This window comes from Silurus meridionalis, chromosome 3 (assembly GCF_014805685.1).
Source record: "Silurus meridionalis isolate SWU-2019-XX chromosome 3, ASM1480568v1, whole genome shotgun sequence".
In the NCBI taxonomy this organism is placed as follows: domain Eukaryota; kingdom Metazoa; phylum Chordata; class Actinopteri; order Siluriformes; family Siluridae; genus Silurus; species Silurus meridionalis.
Window position 1 is genome coordinate 5750489 of NC_060886.1, and position 18212 is coordinate 5768700.

The 18212-nt window shown below is 35.6% G+C and overlaps 1 protein-coding gene across 1 annotated transcript in view; it reads right to left on the bottom strand.

Moving 5' to 3' along the window:
• Nucleotides 1–10993, bottom strand: part of ttn.2 (titin, tandem duplicate 2) — a 178045-nt gene extending 167052 nt beyond the window's left edge. The window contains 12 exon segments of the mRNA XM_046845789.1: nucleotides 288–533; nucleotides 1028–1141; nucleotides 1235–1465; nucleotides 2878–3000; nucleotides 3240–3398; nucleotides 3622–3877; nucleotides 5395–5603; nucleotides 5690–5778; nucleotides 5958–6245; nucleotides 8328–8531; nucleotides 8885–8988; nucleotides 10783–10993. Of these exon segments, the coding sequence (XP_046701745.1) occupies nucleotides 288–533; nucleotides 1028–1141; nucleotides 1235–1465; nucleotides 2878–3000; nucleotides 3240–3398; nucleotides 3622–3877; nucleotides 5395–5603; nucleotides 5690–5778; nucleotides 5958–6245; nucleotides 8328–8531; nucleotides 8885–8975 (2010 nt within the window). The 5' untranslated portion in view covers nucleotides 8976–8988; nucleotides 10783–10993.
• Nucleotides 10994–18212: the final 7219 nt, after the last annotated feature.

Consider the following 18212-nt stretch of genomic DNA (forward strand, 5'->3'; position numbering starts at 1 on the left):
TAAAGCAATAGTTCAAAAGGTTAAAAGAAAGTGGAAAACCTGATGGAGAAAAGGAAATGGAAGGGAAGGGAAGGAAAGTTATCAAATATCCTAGAAGAACTGTAATTAGAAGAGGCAGATAGAAGAGGCAGGTAGATGAGGCAGGTAGAGGAATCCACAGTTAGGGGGTGAACTTTGAGCTTAGATGTGACCACACAAGTGATATATGACCAAAATTATGATGATCTACTTGTGAGATTAATGAGAAACATGAGCACAGCGGGCAAGCATGAACCCAAATTACAAACCTGTGTCTCCCATTCCCCTGTATACGATGCATACGAAGCATCAATCTCTCTCTGTAACTCTGTGTCGAAATGCGACTCATATTTCTCAGTGGCACCTCTAAATGGTGAAGGGGTGTGTTCTGTGGTCACTCTTGTCTCCACAGTCTTATAAGATGGAGGCTTGACAGGCTTGATGATCGTTTGAGTAGAATGAGAAGCAGACAACTCTTTCTGCAGTGTGGCAATCGCAGAACCAGCGATTGAGACCTGACCAACCCAAGGAAAGCAGCGTGAATCAAAAAGGGCATAATTTATAACAACATGGGTTACTGTTTCTTTGATTAGCCACTTCAAAAGGGAATCATGAACAATACAGGTGATGTCTTCAGGATTATGGGATGGAATGGATTATGGGGAAAAATGGAACAGAACTCCAAATTATATTAATGTGGTTAATTCTTATGAATCATTTTATTTGAGGTTATTTTGGGATGATGGATTACTTTTTTCTATTTAGAATGAACCAGTATATGGCTTAGTATTAGACTGTACAATGTCAGAGTTAGGGTTTAATACAGATTTCGAACAAGTACTTCCTTAAAGTTGCATGTCAGGCAAGCAGGATAAATTGTGGTTTTATTATATGGACATATTTTAAAAAAATAATAATTTTACGTATCATTTTACTCCGATGTCTAATTGAAAGTTTATGATTTGTCACTAAGGTTATTCTCTGCTTGCCTGATATTACATGAGCTTACCTCATAGCTATGATCAGGTTTAGGAACAGTAACTTTTGAAACTGTGAAATGAGGAACTGGGGATGGGGAAAGGCCAGTATCCACTTGGGCCTTAAACTCAGTAGTTCTTTGGATCTAATATAAATCGACAGAAATCAGGATGATGAAAAGGAAACACATTACCACCTTTCATTAAACAAAAGTAGGCAGTCAAAAAAGACTTCTAACCTGACTGACATGAACAGACTGCTCGGTGGACGTGCTCGGTACATCACTGGGTATTTGCAACACCTCCATTTTACGTGCAACCTGTTGCTTAGCATTTAGCAGCATTGTCTGCTCTTTTATATCCTTTTCCTCTTCGGCCATAGCACTCTCAACATGCACGGGTTTGCGTACACGCGCGTGATCCACCGCAGCAAGCACCGTGGCCACAGCTCCAGCCTTTTTCTCATCACCCTGGCGATAATAATTTTTCAATTGTTATCTAATACATAAACAGAAATGTCAAAGACGCCCTAAAATCCATCCATTGTTGGTCAATTTGAAACATTCCTGGTTTGCAGAGGTGGAAAGTAACTAATTACTGTACATTTACTCATGTTACTGTAATTTAGTAGGGTTTTTTGTGTACTTTTTAAAGTAGTTTTTTAAATCTGTGATTTTACTTTTACTCAAGTATGTTTTGTTTGAAGCATTGTACTGAACTACATTTTAAATCATATCCAAAAATAAATGTATTAAAATAATGCAAGGGGGGAAAATTTTTGCCCTGGAAACTACTGCACTGATTGATTTATATGCAGAGAACAAACGTGCTAAACTCGGAAGAAAGAAAGGAGACGGACAAGACAGACACCATTAATGCAGACTGGCTGAAAGCAAAAAAAAGGTTGTTCCATACGTGCGTTCACTGTCTGAATTCTGAATCTGTGATGTCTCTCCTTATAGTAAATGGCATTTTAACAGTTTTTTTTGTTTTTTTGTTGCAAAAGTGCATAACTCACAATGGACTAAAGTCATAGACTGTAGGTTTTTTTTTTGTGAGATGTATATCCCCTTGTCCTTTCGGAAATTCTAGAAAAAATTCTTTACTAGAATCCTACTTTTTACTTTTACTTATCATACATTTTTTACTGTTAACTTTACTTGTACTTGAACAAAATTTCATTGAAGTAACATTGCTTTTAATTGAGTCAAATATTTTAGTACTTTTTCCACCTCTGCTGGTTTGAACATATACCTTTTGTCCAGAGTCATAACGTTGCTATACAGTGATGTTAGTAAACTGAGTGGGCAATAATAAATCACAGAGAGTAATACATAGTGAAAGCATATACTTGTATGTAAACTTATACACTTAGGGACATAAAGTTGGCAAAGGAATTTCAGAGACCTCTTAAATGTTTATGCAGAGAATTTTGAGCATATATTGTTCAAAGATACATACATAGATATTGTCATATCTATGTATGTCATTTTGGCTTTAAATAGGCTTCTAATGAAAACCGAAGTTTATTTCATTCTGAATGATAAATTTCATGCCAATACGGAATACTGTTGTATTACCAAACATTGATGCTGTGTTTGCTGTTAAGTCAGTATCTGAATATATTGAACAACTGTAAGCTTTTTTTTTAAACACAAACTTCTCATTACATGTAAATTACTTAATTATGAATACAACCCTTAATACACATTCTGGATTTTCTAGATGATTTTCTTTGTATCTCTATATGGTTTATTTGAAGAGATCAAGCAACAGTTCAGCATGATGTTAGTTGAAATGGTGGACTTTTCATACAAAGTGCTTAGAATGCAACCAAGTAAATGTGCTCCCCACACAAGGACAATGACTTGAATTGAGGTACCTGCTCCCGAGAGGCAAATGTGTAATGGCTAGAGGATTCCATAGTAGTTGTGTGTTCTGGGAGAGAAACAGTGGCATCTCTCTCACTAGCCTGCTCAAGAAGTGTGGATGAAATGCACTTGATCTGTTTTGCCAACAGGGAAAATAATAATTGTTTTAGTTTCATCATAGATGACCAAAAAAAATGGAGAAAAAAATCTATTCCTCAGTGGTGGGACAAGAAATATGAAGGTGAAAGGGTAATGAAAGAAAACAGTTTGGAAAGGCAAGATGATATCTGAGTTCATGGAAGAATGGAGGCACCAAAGATGGGGATGAATTAAAGGGTTGGATGGTGACCATGTCACTGAAAGACCAAACTACCTGCTTTATCGGAGGTGCAGGGGGAACAGGAGCAGTGGTGCTCTCTACATCCTGAGGCTCTGCTGATGAGCCAGCAAAAGGTTTGTGACCACGAGCCTGGTCCACTGCTGCCACCACAGTGGCAACAGCAACAGATTTGTCATCCATGCTTTGCTGTTCCTTTCACATGCAGGTAGAAATTGGGATGCAAAACATAGGTGTTTTCTTCAGCATTGCATAATGACACATATTAATGCATCATTTCAAATACCAAAGACAAAATTCTTGCAGTAAATAGATTTTATACTCAACAACATAAGGCAAGACCAAATCCCTTTCTTCGTATGAATGTACATCATTTTCACTCAAACTCCCAGAAAGTAGAATCAAATATTATGCTCACCTCTCTAACAGAGGCACTGCTGACTTGTTGTTTCCTGGTGACGGAGCCTTCCCAGCGCTGTTCCACGTGAGTGGTGGTTTGAACCTGTGAAGCTCTAGCTTCCATGCTGGCTACATAGCTGGACTCAGACACATAACCCGCCTGTTTCCACGGGGGCAGGACCTCTGCGCCTGGAGTGATCTGTTTGCGGGTCATCAATGGGGACTTGACAGGTCTGATCGGTGATACGGACAGTCTTGTGGAGGGGGATACGGTTCTGAAAATAAAATAAAAATGAATTATTTGCTCCTAATGTCTATTTGTATCTTTGCTCCCTGTATCCTTCGAATGCAAAGTAAAAAATTCATTTGGAATGTTTTGCATATGAATATTTTAATTAAATTGCAATTTTCAGTGACCTCCAATTATTATTTTGTTATGAAATTCTGATTAGGATCATTTATTTATTAAAAGTTATTTTTTAAAGTCATTTTCTCTTTGGCTAATGGTTGCTAAATTCCCCATAATGCTGTTTGTCTGCCTTCTGACAGTAAGGCCAATAGGAAGTAGGTCTTGCTTGATCTCTACTCATGATGCAGTATATCATCTGAAATGTATTCAACTTTCACATATCCTCAGCTATATACTCTGCTCAAACGGACAAGGCTCCAATCATTCAACCTCTATGCTAACATGGCCATCAATGGTGTCTGTCATAGTTTGCTAATAAGTTGAGATGTCATAACTGCATTGTTGAATTCTTAAATCTTGAATCTCATTCGACACTTTTGTTTAAATATATTAGAGATGATAAGAAATTTTCTTTTGTCTTCTATAACTGCCAGTGACACAATGTCCTCTGTGACTGTGCATAGCATATAGGAATAGTGGAAATTCTGCACCCAGTAAGAAATTAGCATTAGGATCACTTAGCACATCACAAATATTTCAATAAAGTATACATGTTTAAGAGCAGAAATTGTGAAGTCTAAAGGATATAAGTAAATACATAAATAATATGACACACAAGCCCACATTTAATTGAAATAGAGTCCATTTTAGGACCTGGTATTGAACAGTAATCAACCCTGTTCCTGTGGATCTAGCGTTCTGTAGATTTCAGTTCCTCACCCAATCCAACAAGGTGTTTCTTGGGCACCAAAATAGAAGGCCCTAATGTTATTTTTAATAAAAGATTTCTTGCAGTCAGAGATCTTCGGAACACTGGGAGTAAGGTGGTATTCCATCACAGAGCATATATTCCTTTCAGAGATATAGGGGTATTTAAGAATAATAGTAGCACAGTGTATAATAACTTTGACGTTCAATTGGAAGGTCATGAGTTCCATCACAGAGCAGATATACACTCAGAGATTTAGGGGTATTTAAAAAAAATAGTAGCACAGTGTATAAGAACTTTGACGTCCAATTGGAAGGTCATAAGTGTATAAGAACTTTGACGTCCAATTGGAAGGTCATGAGTTCAAACAAGCTGCTACTGTTGGGTTGCTTGAGAAAGGCCTATCACCCTTGTATAAATGGATAATAGGTCTGCCAAATCCAATAAAAATGTATTACAAAATAAAGGGCCCAGAGAAAACCCACACAGACCTTTGAGAGAATGTGTGAAACTCAATAACAAATTACACAAAAAAAATTGGGATAGGACCAGGGACCTGGTATTTGTGAGGGTAAATTGCTCCCTGCTACTCCACTAAATTAATGATATAGAATCTCCAAGAATTCATTACCATGCCACACTGTCATGAATCGATATTGTAGAAACTTCATTACCTGACAGGAGTTGGTATGGGTGCCTTCACATGTCTCACAGGAGAAGGTGACTGTTGACGAGTAGCTGAAACTTTAGTCACAAGGGATGGAGGGGACTTGGAGGTTGGTTTGGGTGGCACACGTGGTGGAGTCTTCTGGGCCATCTGAGCCAAAATACCTCCTTCCACTTCCATCTGCATGGATGCAGACTCAAAGTGAGTTTCCAATTTCTGTGGATCGAACAGAAAGCAGATTTTTGCAGTTCAACACTGAGTGTTAATAGTAAACTGGGCCTTGATTAAGGAATAGTGGGTACCTTTTCCACTCTGGTTTTGCGAGTCTGTGAAATCTGAGAGGTTGAAATAACTGTCTTAATTTTCTTTGCAGGCACGGCTTCTTCTTCACCTGCACAAGAAGATATGTAATGTTAGTCAGAATTGCAAAGTTTGGTACTCACCTTGATTTAAGTAATAAAGATTTTTAAGAATTATCTCAGGACCTAAATCTGAAGCATGACACATTCAGTACTTGTGATGCAGGATACAATCCACAATTTTTGTTCTTACATGAGAATACGAATTTACCTTGAACCAGTAGTTCTGCAGTTGAAGTGGCACGTCCACTGCTGTTAGTGGCACTAACTGAGTATGTACCAGAGTCCTCAGGAAAAGCCTCGGCAATCAACAAACTGTAGAGGTCTCCATCTTGAACAATCTGAAAGTCAGCGGAGCTTTGAATCTCAGCTCCCTCTCTGTAAAACTTCACCACAGGTGTAGGGATTCCTGTCACACGGACATCCAATCTCACTTTGCTTCCTTGTCTCACAGTCATGCTTTGTAGTCTCTGAATAAAGTTGGGTGGCGCAGTTTCCGCTGAAAAACAATTCACAACAGAGTTACCAAACCAGACCCATCACCCAGATCAGGAGCATCTCTTAGGTATGGTGCATTCATACTGGAGATTATATTGGTGTAAATTACAAACTTTGAGGGTAAAAGGGTCAATTGGAAATAATCGTTTACGCTAATCTTAACATTTCATTTCAGTAGAAAAGTGCAGAAAAAAACATAGCATCAGATATTTTGCAATTGGCATTAAAACTATATTCATTTGAATATATAATAGATGGCATTAGCGCTCTATATGAGTTATAGCTTGTATCATCATATCTACTGTGCATTAGCAATTAGAAAAAATGTCCAGCTAGTACTAGCTTTTAGCATCGCACTGCCTTGAATAAGCTTTATAACCTGAACTCTTTGTAATGAATACTAGTTAGTTGTATTTGTTAATGAAATAACTACACAGCATTTGTAAGTTTTTTGTAAGCATTTGTAATTGACATTGCATAAGATGAGCTTTTAACTACAATTAGTTCCTAGCATCAATAGCAAGTTAGTTTGAACTCTTCCCCAAAGAATGTGGGAAGGCTTCTTTTGTATCCACTCTACAACTACACAATTCAAACACAATCTAAACTCAACTAGCTTTAACACCATATTAACACAATGTTAAAACATTTCTACAAAATCCGAAGATTTCCATTTTCTATTCAAAGCAAAATCTAAACACAATATAAATGCAAATAAATCTTAACACAATCCAAAAACAATCCAAGAACAATCAAAACACAGTTTAAACACACAGTTTTAGCACAATCTAAAAAACACAGTCTTATCGCAACCTGAACTTTTCAAAAACTTTTCAAAGACTATCTCAGGACACTTTAAGCATCATAAAAACACAGTCTAAACCCAGTGTAAATTTAATTAATATCATAATTTAAACACACAGCAGAAACACGCAATAATTACAATCTAAACACAATCCGAATACGTTATTATACTTTTGGGGAGTATTAGCTTGGGCATGAGCTTGGCCAGCTCCTTTAATCAAGCACTTTTCTTTAGATCCAAAAAATATATTTTATATATTTATTTCTAGATACCAATATGATCATATTTTCAACCATGATCACATGTTGTACCTTAGTGCTTACTTACACTGTACTATAAATACATTCCCTTAATGTCCCTTGGACATGATATGTGTTTTAACAGAATATCCAATTTTCTATTGGCAAAGACCTCTATTTAACAAAACCATATACTTAATCATGATTTATTACACTTAATTCTGTATTTCTTACACTTTAATCCTTATTTTTTGTACTGTTTGTAGCAAATGCTGAGAACTGTGACAAACTTGCATTCAAATATTGTCTGAATGAACAGTAATTACAGGCATATTTGGCTATGAAATTTAAAAAATGCATTTGGTAAACGACTATTCTCAGTATTTTAAATATAAACAATTCATATTGAAAGCACATTAGGAAGAATTGAGTGCAAAAAAATTAATTGCTTTCAATAACATGCTAACTTTTCTGTGTGAAAAGTGTGTTCAAATTGGGAAAATCAGTGAGATGTAGTTGTCTTCTAATACATGAATGTATAGACAATTGTATACTTTGGAAAAATCCTGTTTTTAAGGAGAACTAGGAGAATATCAAATATTATTTTAGACATTTATCTTTTTACATTAATTGGATGTATATAGATATGTCAATAGCACAGATGCTTTTAGTTTTCTCAATAGCTACTGTGCCATGTTTTTATGAATTCATATATAGTGTCATATATAGTATATCTTGTCTTACTTGTTATCCAAAGGGGAAAACCCCACATAGGACACCATTTCAACACAGCCTACACTAGGGGCAGTCTAGAGTTCTAGGTAAAATGGCGGAGCCATCAGACTTGCTGTGTTTTGCATTTTACTAAAAATGCAGTTGAAAAATTGTGAATTTTAGTTATGTATATAAAGTAAAAGTAAAGCAATTTTTCTGGGATGTTAGTTGACAGTTATTCTGGCACAGCTGCCTATTGACAAGACCGACCATCTAGTTATTGGTGCCGTTGTAACCAAAAACATTTGACGAGATGTTCTCTTACCTGTAACCAGGAGTTCAGCAGTGCTAGTGGCTTGTCCAGCTCCATTGGTGGCTCTCACTGAAAATCTTCCACTGTGTGCGGCTGTCACGGCGGGGATCCTCAGAACAGCGCGGCCTTCGCTGAACGAGATCTGAACGCCGGGCAGAGCGGCAGCAGAAAGAACCTGGCCATCACGAAACCAGCTCACCTCAGGAACTGGATTACCTGTTTAATAAGAGGGTTTTTATTAGCAAGAGATAAATCTTTAGGTTGTGATTGCATCACTTGAAAAAAATATATAATGTAATGTAATGTAATGTAATATAATATAGGTTAGATATACTTGATATAAAGCAAACCAGCCCTGAATAAAATTATGTTTCTGGAAATTACACCATTTTCTCTGTAATGAGAATTGTACAGATGTTCATGAGGGCTTTGCATTGGGATGTTTCATGACCTTATGGCATTAAAGTCACATTTAGCATGATCATAATACTAACTGTAAATAATACTTTGTTTATCTTCCTCTCCATTTTTATTTTTATCACAAACACAATTCAAAAAGTCGTCCTTACCACTAACTTGAGCTTCGAACGTTGCGGCACTACCCTCAAGTGCCACAACGCTCTGAAGCGGCTGTGTAAACGTTGGCGCCTGTGTTGTCATGATGGTGGGCACCCTGAGAGAAAGACAAACAGAAAAAATTGTACTGCTTAATCCAACTTCGGAGTCAACCAAACACAATTATAGAGAAATTGCATAGGGAGTTATGGTGCTGGGTATTTTTAGCTGTAGTTAAACTAAATAATTGTTGCAGTGACTTTCCCCAGCAGCTGACTGCAGAGCAGCTTGTCACTTGAGAAATCACTGGCTCCATGGGGTCTGGGTGTTAGGCCAAACCTTTACATCTAGCACTGACTGACAGCTTAAAGACATGACAGTAACAACTGGTGCCTTTGGTTTGATTTGTGACATAAATAACAATGATTTTTCATTTCCTTAGTCACATACATCGATCTGATTTTCATTTTCTAGTGCCTGTAAGAAGGTATATTTTAGTTAATCGTCATATAATGTCAGTCAGGAGCAATGACACCAAATTGTTGATTCATAGTGACCAGTTTGAACATTCCCACATACACATCACAGCTGTTTTTGGTTGCCTTATATAATGCATAAGCATGGACCTCTCACAGAATGGTTTTCCTATCAGTTAACAAAATCATAAGAATTGCCATGATTTACCAGTTATTAATGTTCTTCCATAAAGCAATGCTTTTCTAGGTCTTGTAAGCAGCACTTTTAAAATGGCCAGGCAGCTGCACATGACCTTTACCTAAAATAGCTTGTGTGTCATTGCCAATAAAGTGGATGCTCTGAATAGCAAGTAGATACATGTTAAAATCAAATTCTTACTTTTAGTCAAAATCTTATTAAAATTATCTAAATATATATATATATATATATATATATATATATATATATATATATATATATATATATATATATATATATATATATATATATATATTATCTAACTATATATATATATATATATATATATATATATATATATATATATATATATATATATATATATATATATATATATATATATATATATATATATATATATATATATATATATATATATATATATATATATGACATAATTAATGCTCAGTTTAAACCAATACAATATACTGTAGGTTAACTTCTAGGTCTAAATGTATTTTTTCAAGTCAGTATTGTAAAAATATGGCAGCAATGCCCTATAAATAATAGTTCCTGTAAAGATTAGCAAGAGGGATTATACATACAATATGCATTACAAATAGACAACTTCTAGCGATTGTCCTTATTTTACCATACAAACCAAGCAAGTAATTATTTCAGTTTTCCCAGGATGCAACATAAATGAACATCTTATCTGTCTAAAAATCACGATAAGTTTTTTTTTATTGTTTCATCATAAGTAAAAGAGTTTTTAGGAAAAAAACTTAAAACTTCTTAAGAGTTGAAGCCCAGGTGTCACAAAAGGCTGGGTCTAAAAATAATCAGTCCCCCCCACCCTTGCTTGATTGACAGTCACCATGTGGCACATAACTGGAGGTGCAACTGATAGCCCTGTTGCTGATTCCCTTAAAAAGACATCGTGGCCGAGCTGGGACACCACTCTAATGCTATCACAGGCTATTCTTGGCTTTTCTCAAATCATCATCGCACCATATAATAACCTTGGGCGATAAAAAGTTTTGAACTAAAAATCAGTTATTGTGTTAAACAGAACTGGTGTATTCCTACTTATGCCCAGGCCTCAGCAGGGTCATGCATGTGTATGCCTTGTCTCAGCCAGGGTTCATTCACAATAATTATGTATATTTTATTGTTGTACTAATTATTCAATCACAAAACAACATACATTTTTGAACAAGTGCAAAGTGTCTTGGATGCAGGTCATAAGCTCACTTACTTGTATCCACAAGAGTGCCTTGAATTGGGGGGACGGAGCCCAAAGGGGTGTTATTCTTCTGAAACAAACTCCTTATCCAGAAATGTTTTCCAAAATCCAGTGTGAGAACGGTTGAGCCTCAAGAATATTCCCAAAAAACAAAACTACACAGGTTGGAATCCGTGTAGTTTTGCTTTTCCCCAAGCAATCCCTACACCCGAGGCAAGGCTGGGAATGCTCCAACTGCTCAGAAGTGCTAACACGCTACTTTTACTTTATATACCTCAAGACCTGATAGCATCATCACCTCATCTCCACAGCCTATTGGATAGCCAGGAGAATCTTGGGAGATGGAGGCCATTTTATGCAAACTCACACCTGTCACTCACTTAACACTGGCCAGGCTGTAACACAGGATGTTCACCCACCCCCTCTCAAAACACTCACACATTCTCTCTCACACACATACACAAGTGTCTTATATACAAAAGTCTGAAATATATATGTTGTGTGTAGACTTTATTGACAAGATATTGACAAGAAATATAAACGATATATAATTAAGTCAAACAGAAGTTGTCCCTGTCAATCAAGGTTAAAGACTTCCTCGGTGCTTGAACATGCTATTAGAAGCAGATTGGTTGGTTTCAACAACCGTCTGTTTTACTTTATTTTCCCCAAAAGTACACCACATTAAACCTTTTATTGGTGCTAAAACCCATCAAACCCTATCAAGAGCAGTTAATATGGCTGTATAGAGCTAGACGATTGCCAAAATAGAGACGGTAAGGCAGGTTAAAGATAGCCAGTGACCCGTCGAGAAAGAATTTCAGACCAACACGTGGTATACTTAAAATGTGCGACACAAATGTATTCAAATGTATAACATTTAAACTTTGACACCAAGTATAGACATCGGGAATCTTCAAAATCTTGTCAATCCTGGAAAAACGTGTATTTATAGTTGTTTTCCAAATCAAAATCCTTTTACACACACATGAACACACATACTCACACTGAAAGTCATATATGAGTCATTTAAAATTTCAGAAGTAAGTGCTAATTTGCTCGTCACATTTATGATTAAGCTGGTCATCACAGAGCTCCTGAGGTGAAATCCACCCCCTGACACTTTACTCCTGATCTCCAGGGTCTGATAATCTATCTCCACTCCAGCTGACAACACTAGGTACTTTGCAGCACCTGGTTCATGTTTAAGCTGTCAGTGGTCTCGGAGACACAGATCACAACATCACAGTTAGATTTACAGTTATCAATGATTTGCATTATATAAGATTATCAATAATAATTATTATTATCAATATTATTATTATTATTATTCATTTCAAGCTTATTCTATTGCCAGACAATTTTACTTACAATAATTTGTCAAAAGATGATTTCTTACAGTTTTAATATCTCTAGAAGTATGTTTTATAGACTTATTTTTTTATTAGATTTTTTTATTATATAAATTTTTTTTTGTAGTGAATTATTTTGTTTTTTTGCCAATTAAAGTATTAAATACCTGTACCAATTAAATTAAAGCTATTAAATTGTACGTGTTCCTCAGGAAAAACAAAATGTAGAAATTCCCAGAAAGTTTATTGTAAGTAATAAACAATAAGTACAGTAAGTAAATTAATTATTAAGTAAATCAATTAATATTAAAATCTAATTTTCATTTAAATTATCTTGTGGATTCAACTTGTACACAATTCACTCATGTTGAGCCAATAAATTGTAACCACTTAATTTACACAACCAGAAACATTTTATTTTATACCTTTATTCAATTTAAAACAGCTTTTAATTACTGATTTCTCAGTAATAATTGTCTCTTTATTCCACTTTTAAAAGAGAAAGTCAAAAACACCAGATTCATCTAATCTAATCTAGAAATAAATGTACAATTATAAGGAACTCAAACTTATAGACACTAAATTTATACATTCTTTAATACAACTTTAAAACCTCTTTATCTCTGTAAAGCTGCTTTGAGACAAGGTCCATTGTTAAATTTGTTATACAAATGAATTATAATTATTTGAAAAGAAATTCATAAAGAATTACAAATAATATAAAAGATTACATGTGATTTTGTAAGTTTATAATGTTCACATTTTTTATGTTTGTTCAAAAAGACAACATTCGATATCAATTTAATAAAAAAAGGCAAAAACTAAAGAAAAAGTTTTTTAGTTTAACCTACTATGTTATTAGATAATAAGCTAGTTCTTACATACGCTATTGAACTGAAACACCAGCACCTTCTTGTAAAAAAGTAATAAATTGTAATATACGCTGAGACTTTTGATTTCTGTTTACATGGACTTTCAAAATTCCTAAAAAGCTCAAAGACATTTTTAGTACTTTACATTTATGGTATTTTGGCAGATGTCCTCATACAAAACAACTTACAATTATGCAATATTTTTATACAACTGAGAAGCTGAAGGATAAGGGCCTTGATCAAGAACTAAGGATCAGCAGGTTTGTAGTGCTGGGATTTGAACTCTCAAACCTTTAACTCAAAGGTACAATGGTTTAAACCAACAAGCAGTTTTTCCACCTTAGCATACTTACTTTTCTCACTTCTTTTACTTTGTTACCTATGTTCATTTTTTTTATATAGTCATAAATTTCTTTTCATCATTTATTTGTTATTCAGTAACACATTTGTTTTAGTTTGACCAGGACCTGGATCCAATGGTAAAAATGCACCCCTGAATGAAATTGAGAATGAGACACCAGTCAACATTCACACACTCATTCACACCTAGAGGGAAATTAGTGTTGACAATTCACACCATGTCTTTCTGGGTCATAAGGTATATACTGTATAGTATAAACATATTGAATTCAAAGTACCTTACAACCAACACAGATAAGGTGTGAATAAATATTTGTTGCCTTAGCTTTCATTTAAACAAGGAGCATGTAAGGTTTAACATAAAGATTGTGCAATTCTTGGTGTTCATATATTTTTCTGATGAAATTGAAGTCGAGCTTCTGCATTTCTGAATCATTTTCAGTTGTTGTAAATGATTCCAAATTGATATTGTAGAAAATGTCCAATGCTTCCCATTGGTTTCAATAAATAATGCCAACTTATACATAAGAAATGCTGTAGTAGTCATACAACCCCAATTCCAAAAAGGTTGGGACACTATGTAAAATGATTAGCAATTCTCATAAACTTATATTCTATAAATGCTAAAAACAAACTAACAAACAAACAAAAAACCATATAAAATGTTTAAACTGAGAAATGTGATGGCTGCAACACATCTCAAAAAAGTAGGAACCTTGTTTACCACTGTGTGGCATCACGTCTTCTGTCAGTATAGAGTATATCTGGGAACTGAGGAGACCATATGCTGATGTTTTGGGTGAGAAATGTTTCCCAGTAAAAGTGTCCTTTGTACTGAAATAATGAGATATTTGAACTGTTTTGAACTGTTTTGAATTTTGATGAGAACAATATTCTGAAATTTGTAGGCAAAGTCTTTCACAGATTGGTGAAGCTTTGCACATCTTTACTTCTGAGAGACTCTGCCTCGCTAAGATACACTATTTTTACCCAATCATCAACTTAATTAATTGCAAAATGTTTATCTGGCTGTGTAAATTTAATAACACGTTAAATAACAATATAAGTTTATTAGTTGAGTTAATTTCATTATGTTTTATTTACATTTCACACAGAGTCCCAAATTTTGGGGGAATTAAGGTTGTAAAAAAAACTGTACAGTGCTCAGGCCAAGACTCATAAAGAACATCATTTTAACACACTTATAATACTGTTGGTCTTTAATACCTATCTACTGTAACCATTTTAAATGCCATTATCTAGCCTGTTGAGTTCCTGTTGAAGTCTGGTTTCTTTCCTCATGTTTGCCTCGACAATGTCAAATCTCTTTATATGCATTACATTTCCAAACCTACAATTAAGGCTTTTTATAAGTCCTTTAGACTTCTAGCAAGATCAATTCAAATATATGTCATATATTTACATAAGAATACATCAGGCTTAGCACTCTTTGCTCTGATTATATTATGACAGTGCTTGAGGGCCATTTGGCCTTTCCCACCCTTTCCTTTTCCTACCCCTTCACCCATCCTTTCCATTTGGTTTGACAATCAGCAACCCCCAACATTTACACCACTTAGCACAGAATGGCCATGATTTGCACCTCCAAAACTTGTAGTGCAAAAACTGTTCCCTCATCAGCATGAGATTTTTCCATAATTAATAGAGGGTCTAAAAGGAGAGACTTATTGACAATACACAGGATGGACCAGGGCAATAGAGTAAAAATGAGTTATACACTACACTACACAGATAATTCAGTTGCAACTGATCTTGAAAGTAGTGAGCAACTCACAGGGAATCTCATACACAACTCTAGTTAATATACTTATGGTGCTGGGTAAAATTGCGGCACACAGAATACATTTACAGACTTTATTTCTTTGTAGTTTTACACTTACAGTCCTGTGATTCGGTCATTCGAGTGGTGCTATAACTCATTTATGTGTTTGGAAATTGATGCTATATTCTCCAGGGTCATGCGAGTGAATTTTAGCAATCCCAATCTTTAAACATGTGCTCATCTCTCAGCTCCGTCATTGGATGTACCATAAATATGTTGTATTTAACATCCCTGTTAAACCCTCCAAATATTTGTACATTTAAACTGTAAAATGTAAAACTATTAGGATTATAGTGCGAAATTGGGGATGGTGATGATTCCTCATCAAGATTCATGAGATCACTGAGCAACACGAGAAATTTGAGGATGGATTTGGACTGTAATTAATATCAACAGTCTACTACGATGGCTCAGGACCATGGGTTGCATTTAACCACCTATTACTGAACACCTCCCCAATGATCAACTGGAATGAATGGACATTCGGTACCACGCAATGAGTCTGGTTCCTCTCAAGGTTTTTTCCACATGCCATCTCAGGGAGTTTTTCCATGCCATATTTGCCAATGGGTCACTCATTAAGGATAAATGTGCAGTTATAAGAAACAAACTAACGCATTATTTTTTTTATCGCTTTATCTTTGTAAAGCTTATTGGAAACAGTGTCCATTGTTAAAGGCGATCTACAAATACAAAGGAATTAAAGTGAGATTGAAATGGTAAGTCATGTAATTTTTTCCCCTCTGCTAGTCAACTGTAAAATCTCTTGGTTCTAATCAAATATCTTTTACATTCAGCTTTAAAGAAAGATGCAACAGGAAGTCTGATTTCATTAGTACTAATCATTTATTCCAAATCAAAGTAATTAATGGAAGTAATTGTTTTCAGAGTATCCAAATTAACAACATACATATAGACGTCCAATCAAAATCTTTGCTTTATTTTTAACCAAAATTAGAAAAGAAAAGATGCATAAACATTCACACGCTAAGATATATGTTAAGAGAGAACCAATTACGTAGCTTTAGAAATCACTGATCATTTGAATTTTTTTTTTTATGTGAAACACAGACACACTTTTAATTAATAAAAAAAATGCAGTTGCAGTTCACATCCTCTTTCAATTTTCTCATTTCTGTTTGCAGTGACTTTTGGTGACTTTTGGTGACTTTTGACTCTTGAACCATCACACAGCTTTGTTTAATCACGGTATTTGGTGTTCATCTTCACTCACAGGTTCTATAAGATTTCTTCTTCTTCTTCTTCTCTCATCCAGGGAAGGAGTGAGGAGTGGCTCCTTCATGCACTGAGGAAATCAGGTTTAATATATTATAACTGACAACTTGTTTTTATTGGAATACACTGCAGTTTATGGTTTAGGTTATAGGATTAGCTACAGATACACACATTGGTCAAAACTCAATAAACAGATCAGAGATTTTAAAATTGGTAAAAATTTAAAACATGCCCAAGTGCTTTCAAGTGCAGTCATGTTTGTATTTTTTCTGGCAATGAAAGAATAATCGGTGAAATGGGGTCGCTACAGCAGATCATCCGTCTCCATACCCCTGTCCTCTACATCTGCCAGTTTCACACCAACTACCTGCATGTCTTCCCTCACCACATCCATAAACCTCCTCCTTGGTCTTCCTCTTTTCCTCCTTCCTAATGGCTTCATCCTCATAATTCTTCTACTGATATACCCCATGTCCCTCTTCTGCATGTCCAAACCATCTCAATCTTGCCTTCCTCACCTTGTCTCCAAAACGTCTTACATGCGCTGTCCCTCTAATAAACTAATATCAAATCCTGTTCATCGTCGTCACTCCCAATGAAAACCTCAACATCTTCAGCTCTGCTACCTCCAGCTCCACCCCCTGTCTTTTACTCAATGCCACTGTCTCTAAACCATACATCATCTCAGGTCTCACCACAGTCCCTATAAACTTTCCCTTTCATTCTTGCAGATACTCTTCTATCACAAATCACTCCTGCTATCACTCTTCTCCACCCACACCACCCTGCCTGCACACTTTTCTTCACTTCTCTAACACACTCTCAATTACTTTGCACTGTTGACCCCAGGTACCTGAACTCCTCCACCCTCACCACCTTTTCTCCCTGCAGCCACACCACTCCACTGCCCTCCCTCTCATTCACACACATGTACTCTGTCTTACTCCTACTGACTTTCATTCCCCTTTTCTCCAGCATGTACCTCCACCTCTCCAGGCTGTTCTTAACCTGCTCCCTACTCTCACCACAAATCACAATATCATCCACAAACATCATAGTTCACGGAGACTCCTGTCTGACCTCATCTGTCAACCTGTTGATCACTACTGCAAACAGGAAAGGGCTTAGAGCCGATCCTTGATGCAGTCCAACCTTTACCTTAAACCAGTCTGTCGTTCCTACTGCACACTTCACTGCTGTCACACTGTCCTCATACATGTGATTGTGGTAAAGAAGCTGATATAACTAAATTCTTATCTATAACATTATCAGATGGTCCAGACTTTCTCTCAGTGGGGAAGCCATGTGATAACAGTGATGGGTCTGTTCAGTGCTTCCCAACATATTGCAAGTATTCATTCATTTATTCATTATTCATTAATTATTAATATAAAATATTATTATAAATTATAAAATAAAATCATAATATAAATTATACATTTTTGTGTTTGTTTGCTTTTAATAATTTGTTAGTGGCTTTCTGGGTGTATTTTGCTTCTAATTTTACTCCAAAACTACACTGAATAACCACACCATTAGATACATTGGCACCTGCTGAATAACAGTCTTTTTTTATTTATTTTTTTAAAGATTTTTAACCAGGCTTTTCCAGTTGTGACTTCTTTCTAGAAAATCTCCTTTTGAGGTAGAATCTGTGTACAGCTGATGATGCTCTTAAAAGTCTGCACAAGCTCTTCTCAGACCATGAGCTCTGTAACCCCTCCAGTGATGTAACTGGACACTTGGAAGCTCCAATCGAGGCAGGATCTGTGTAGAGCT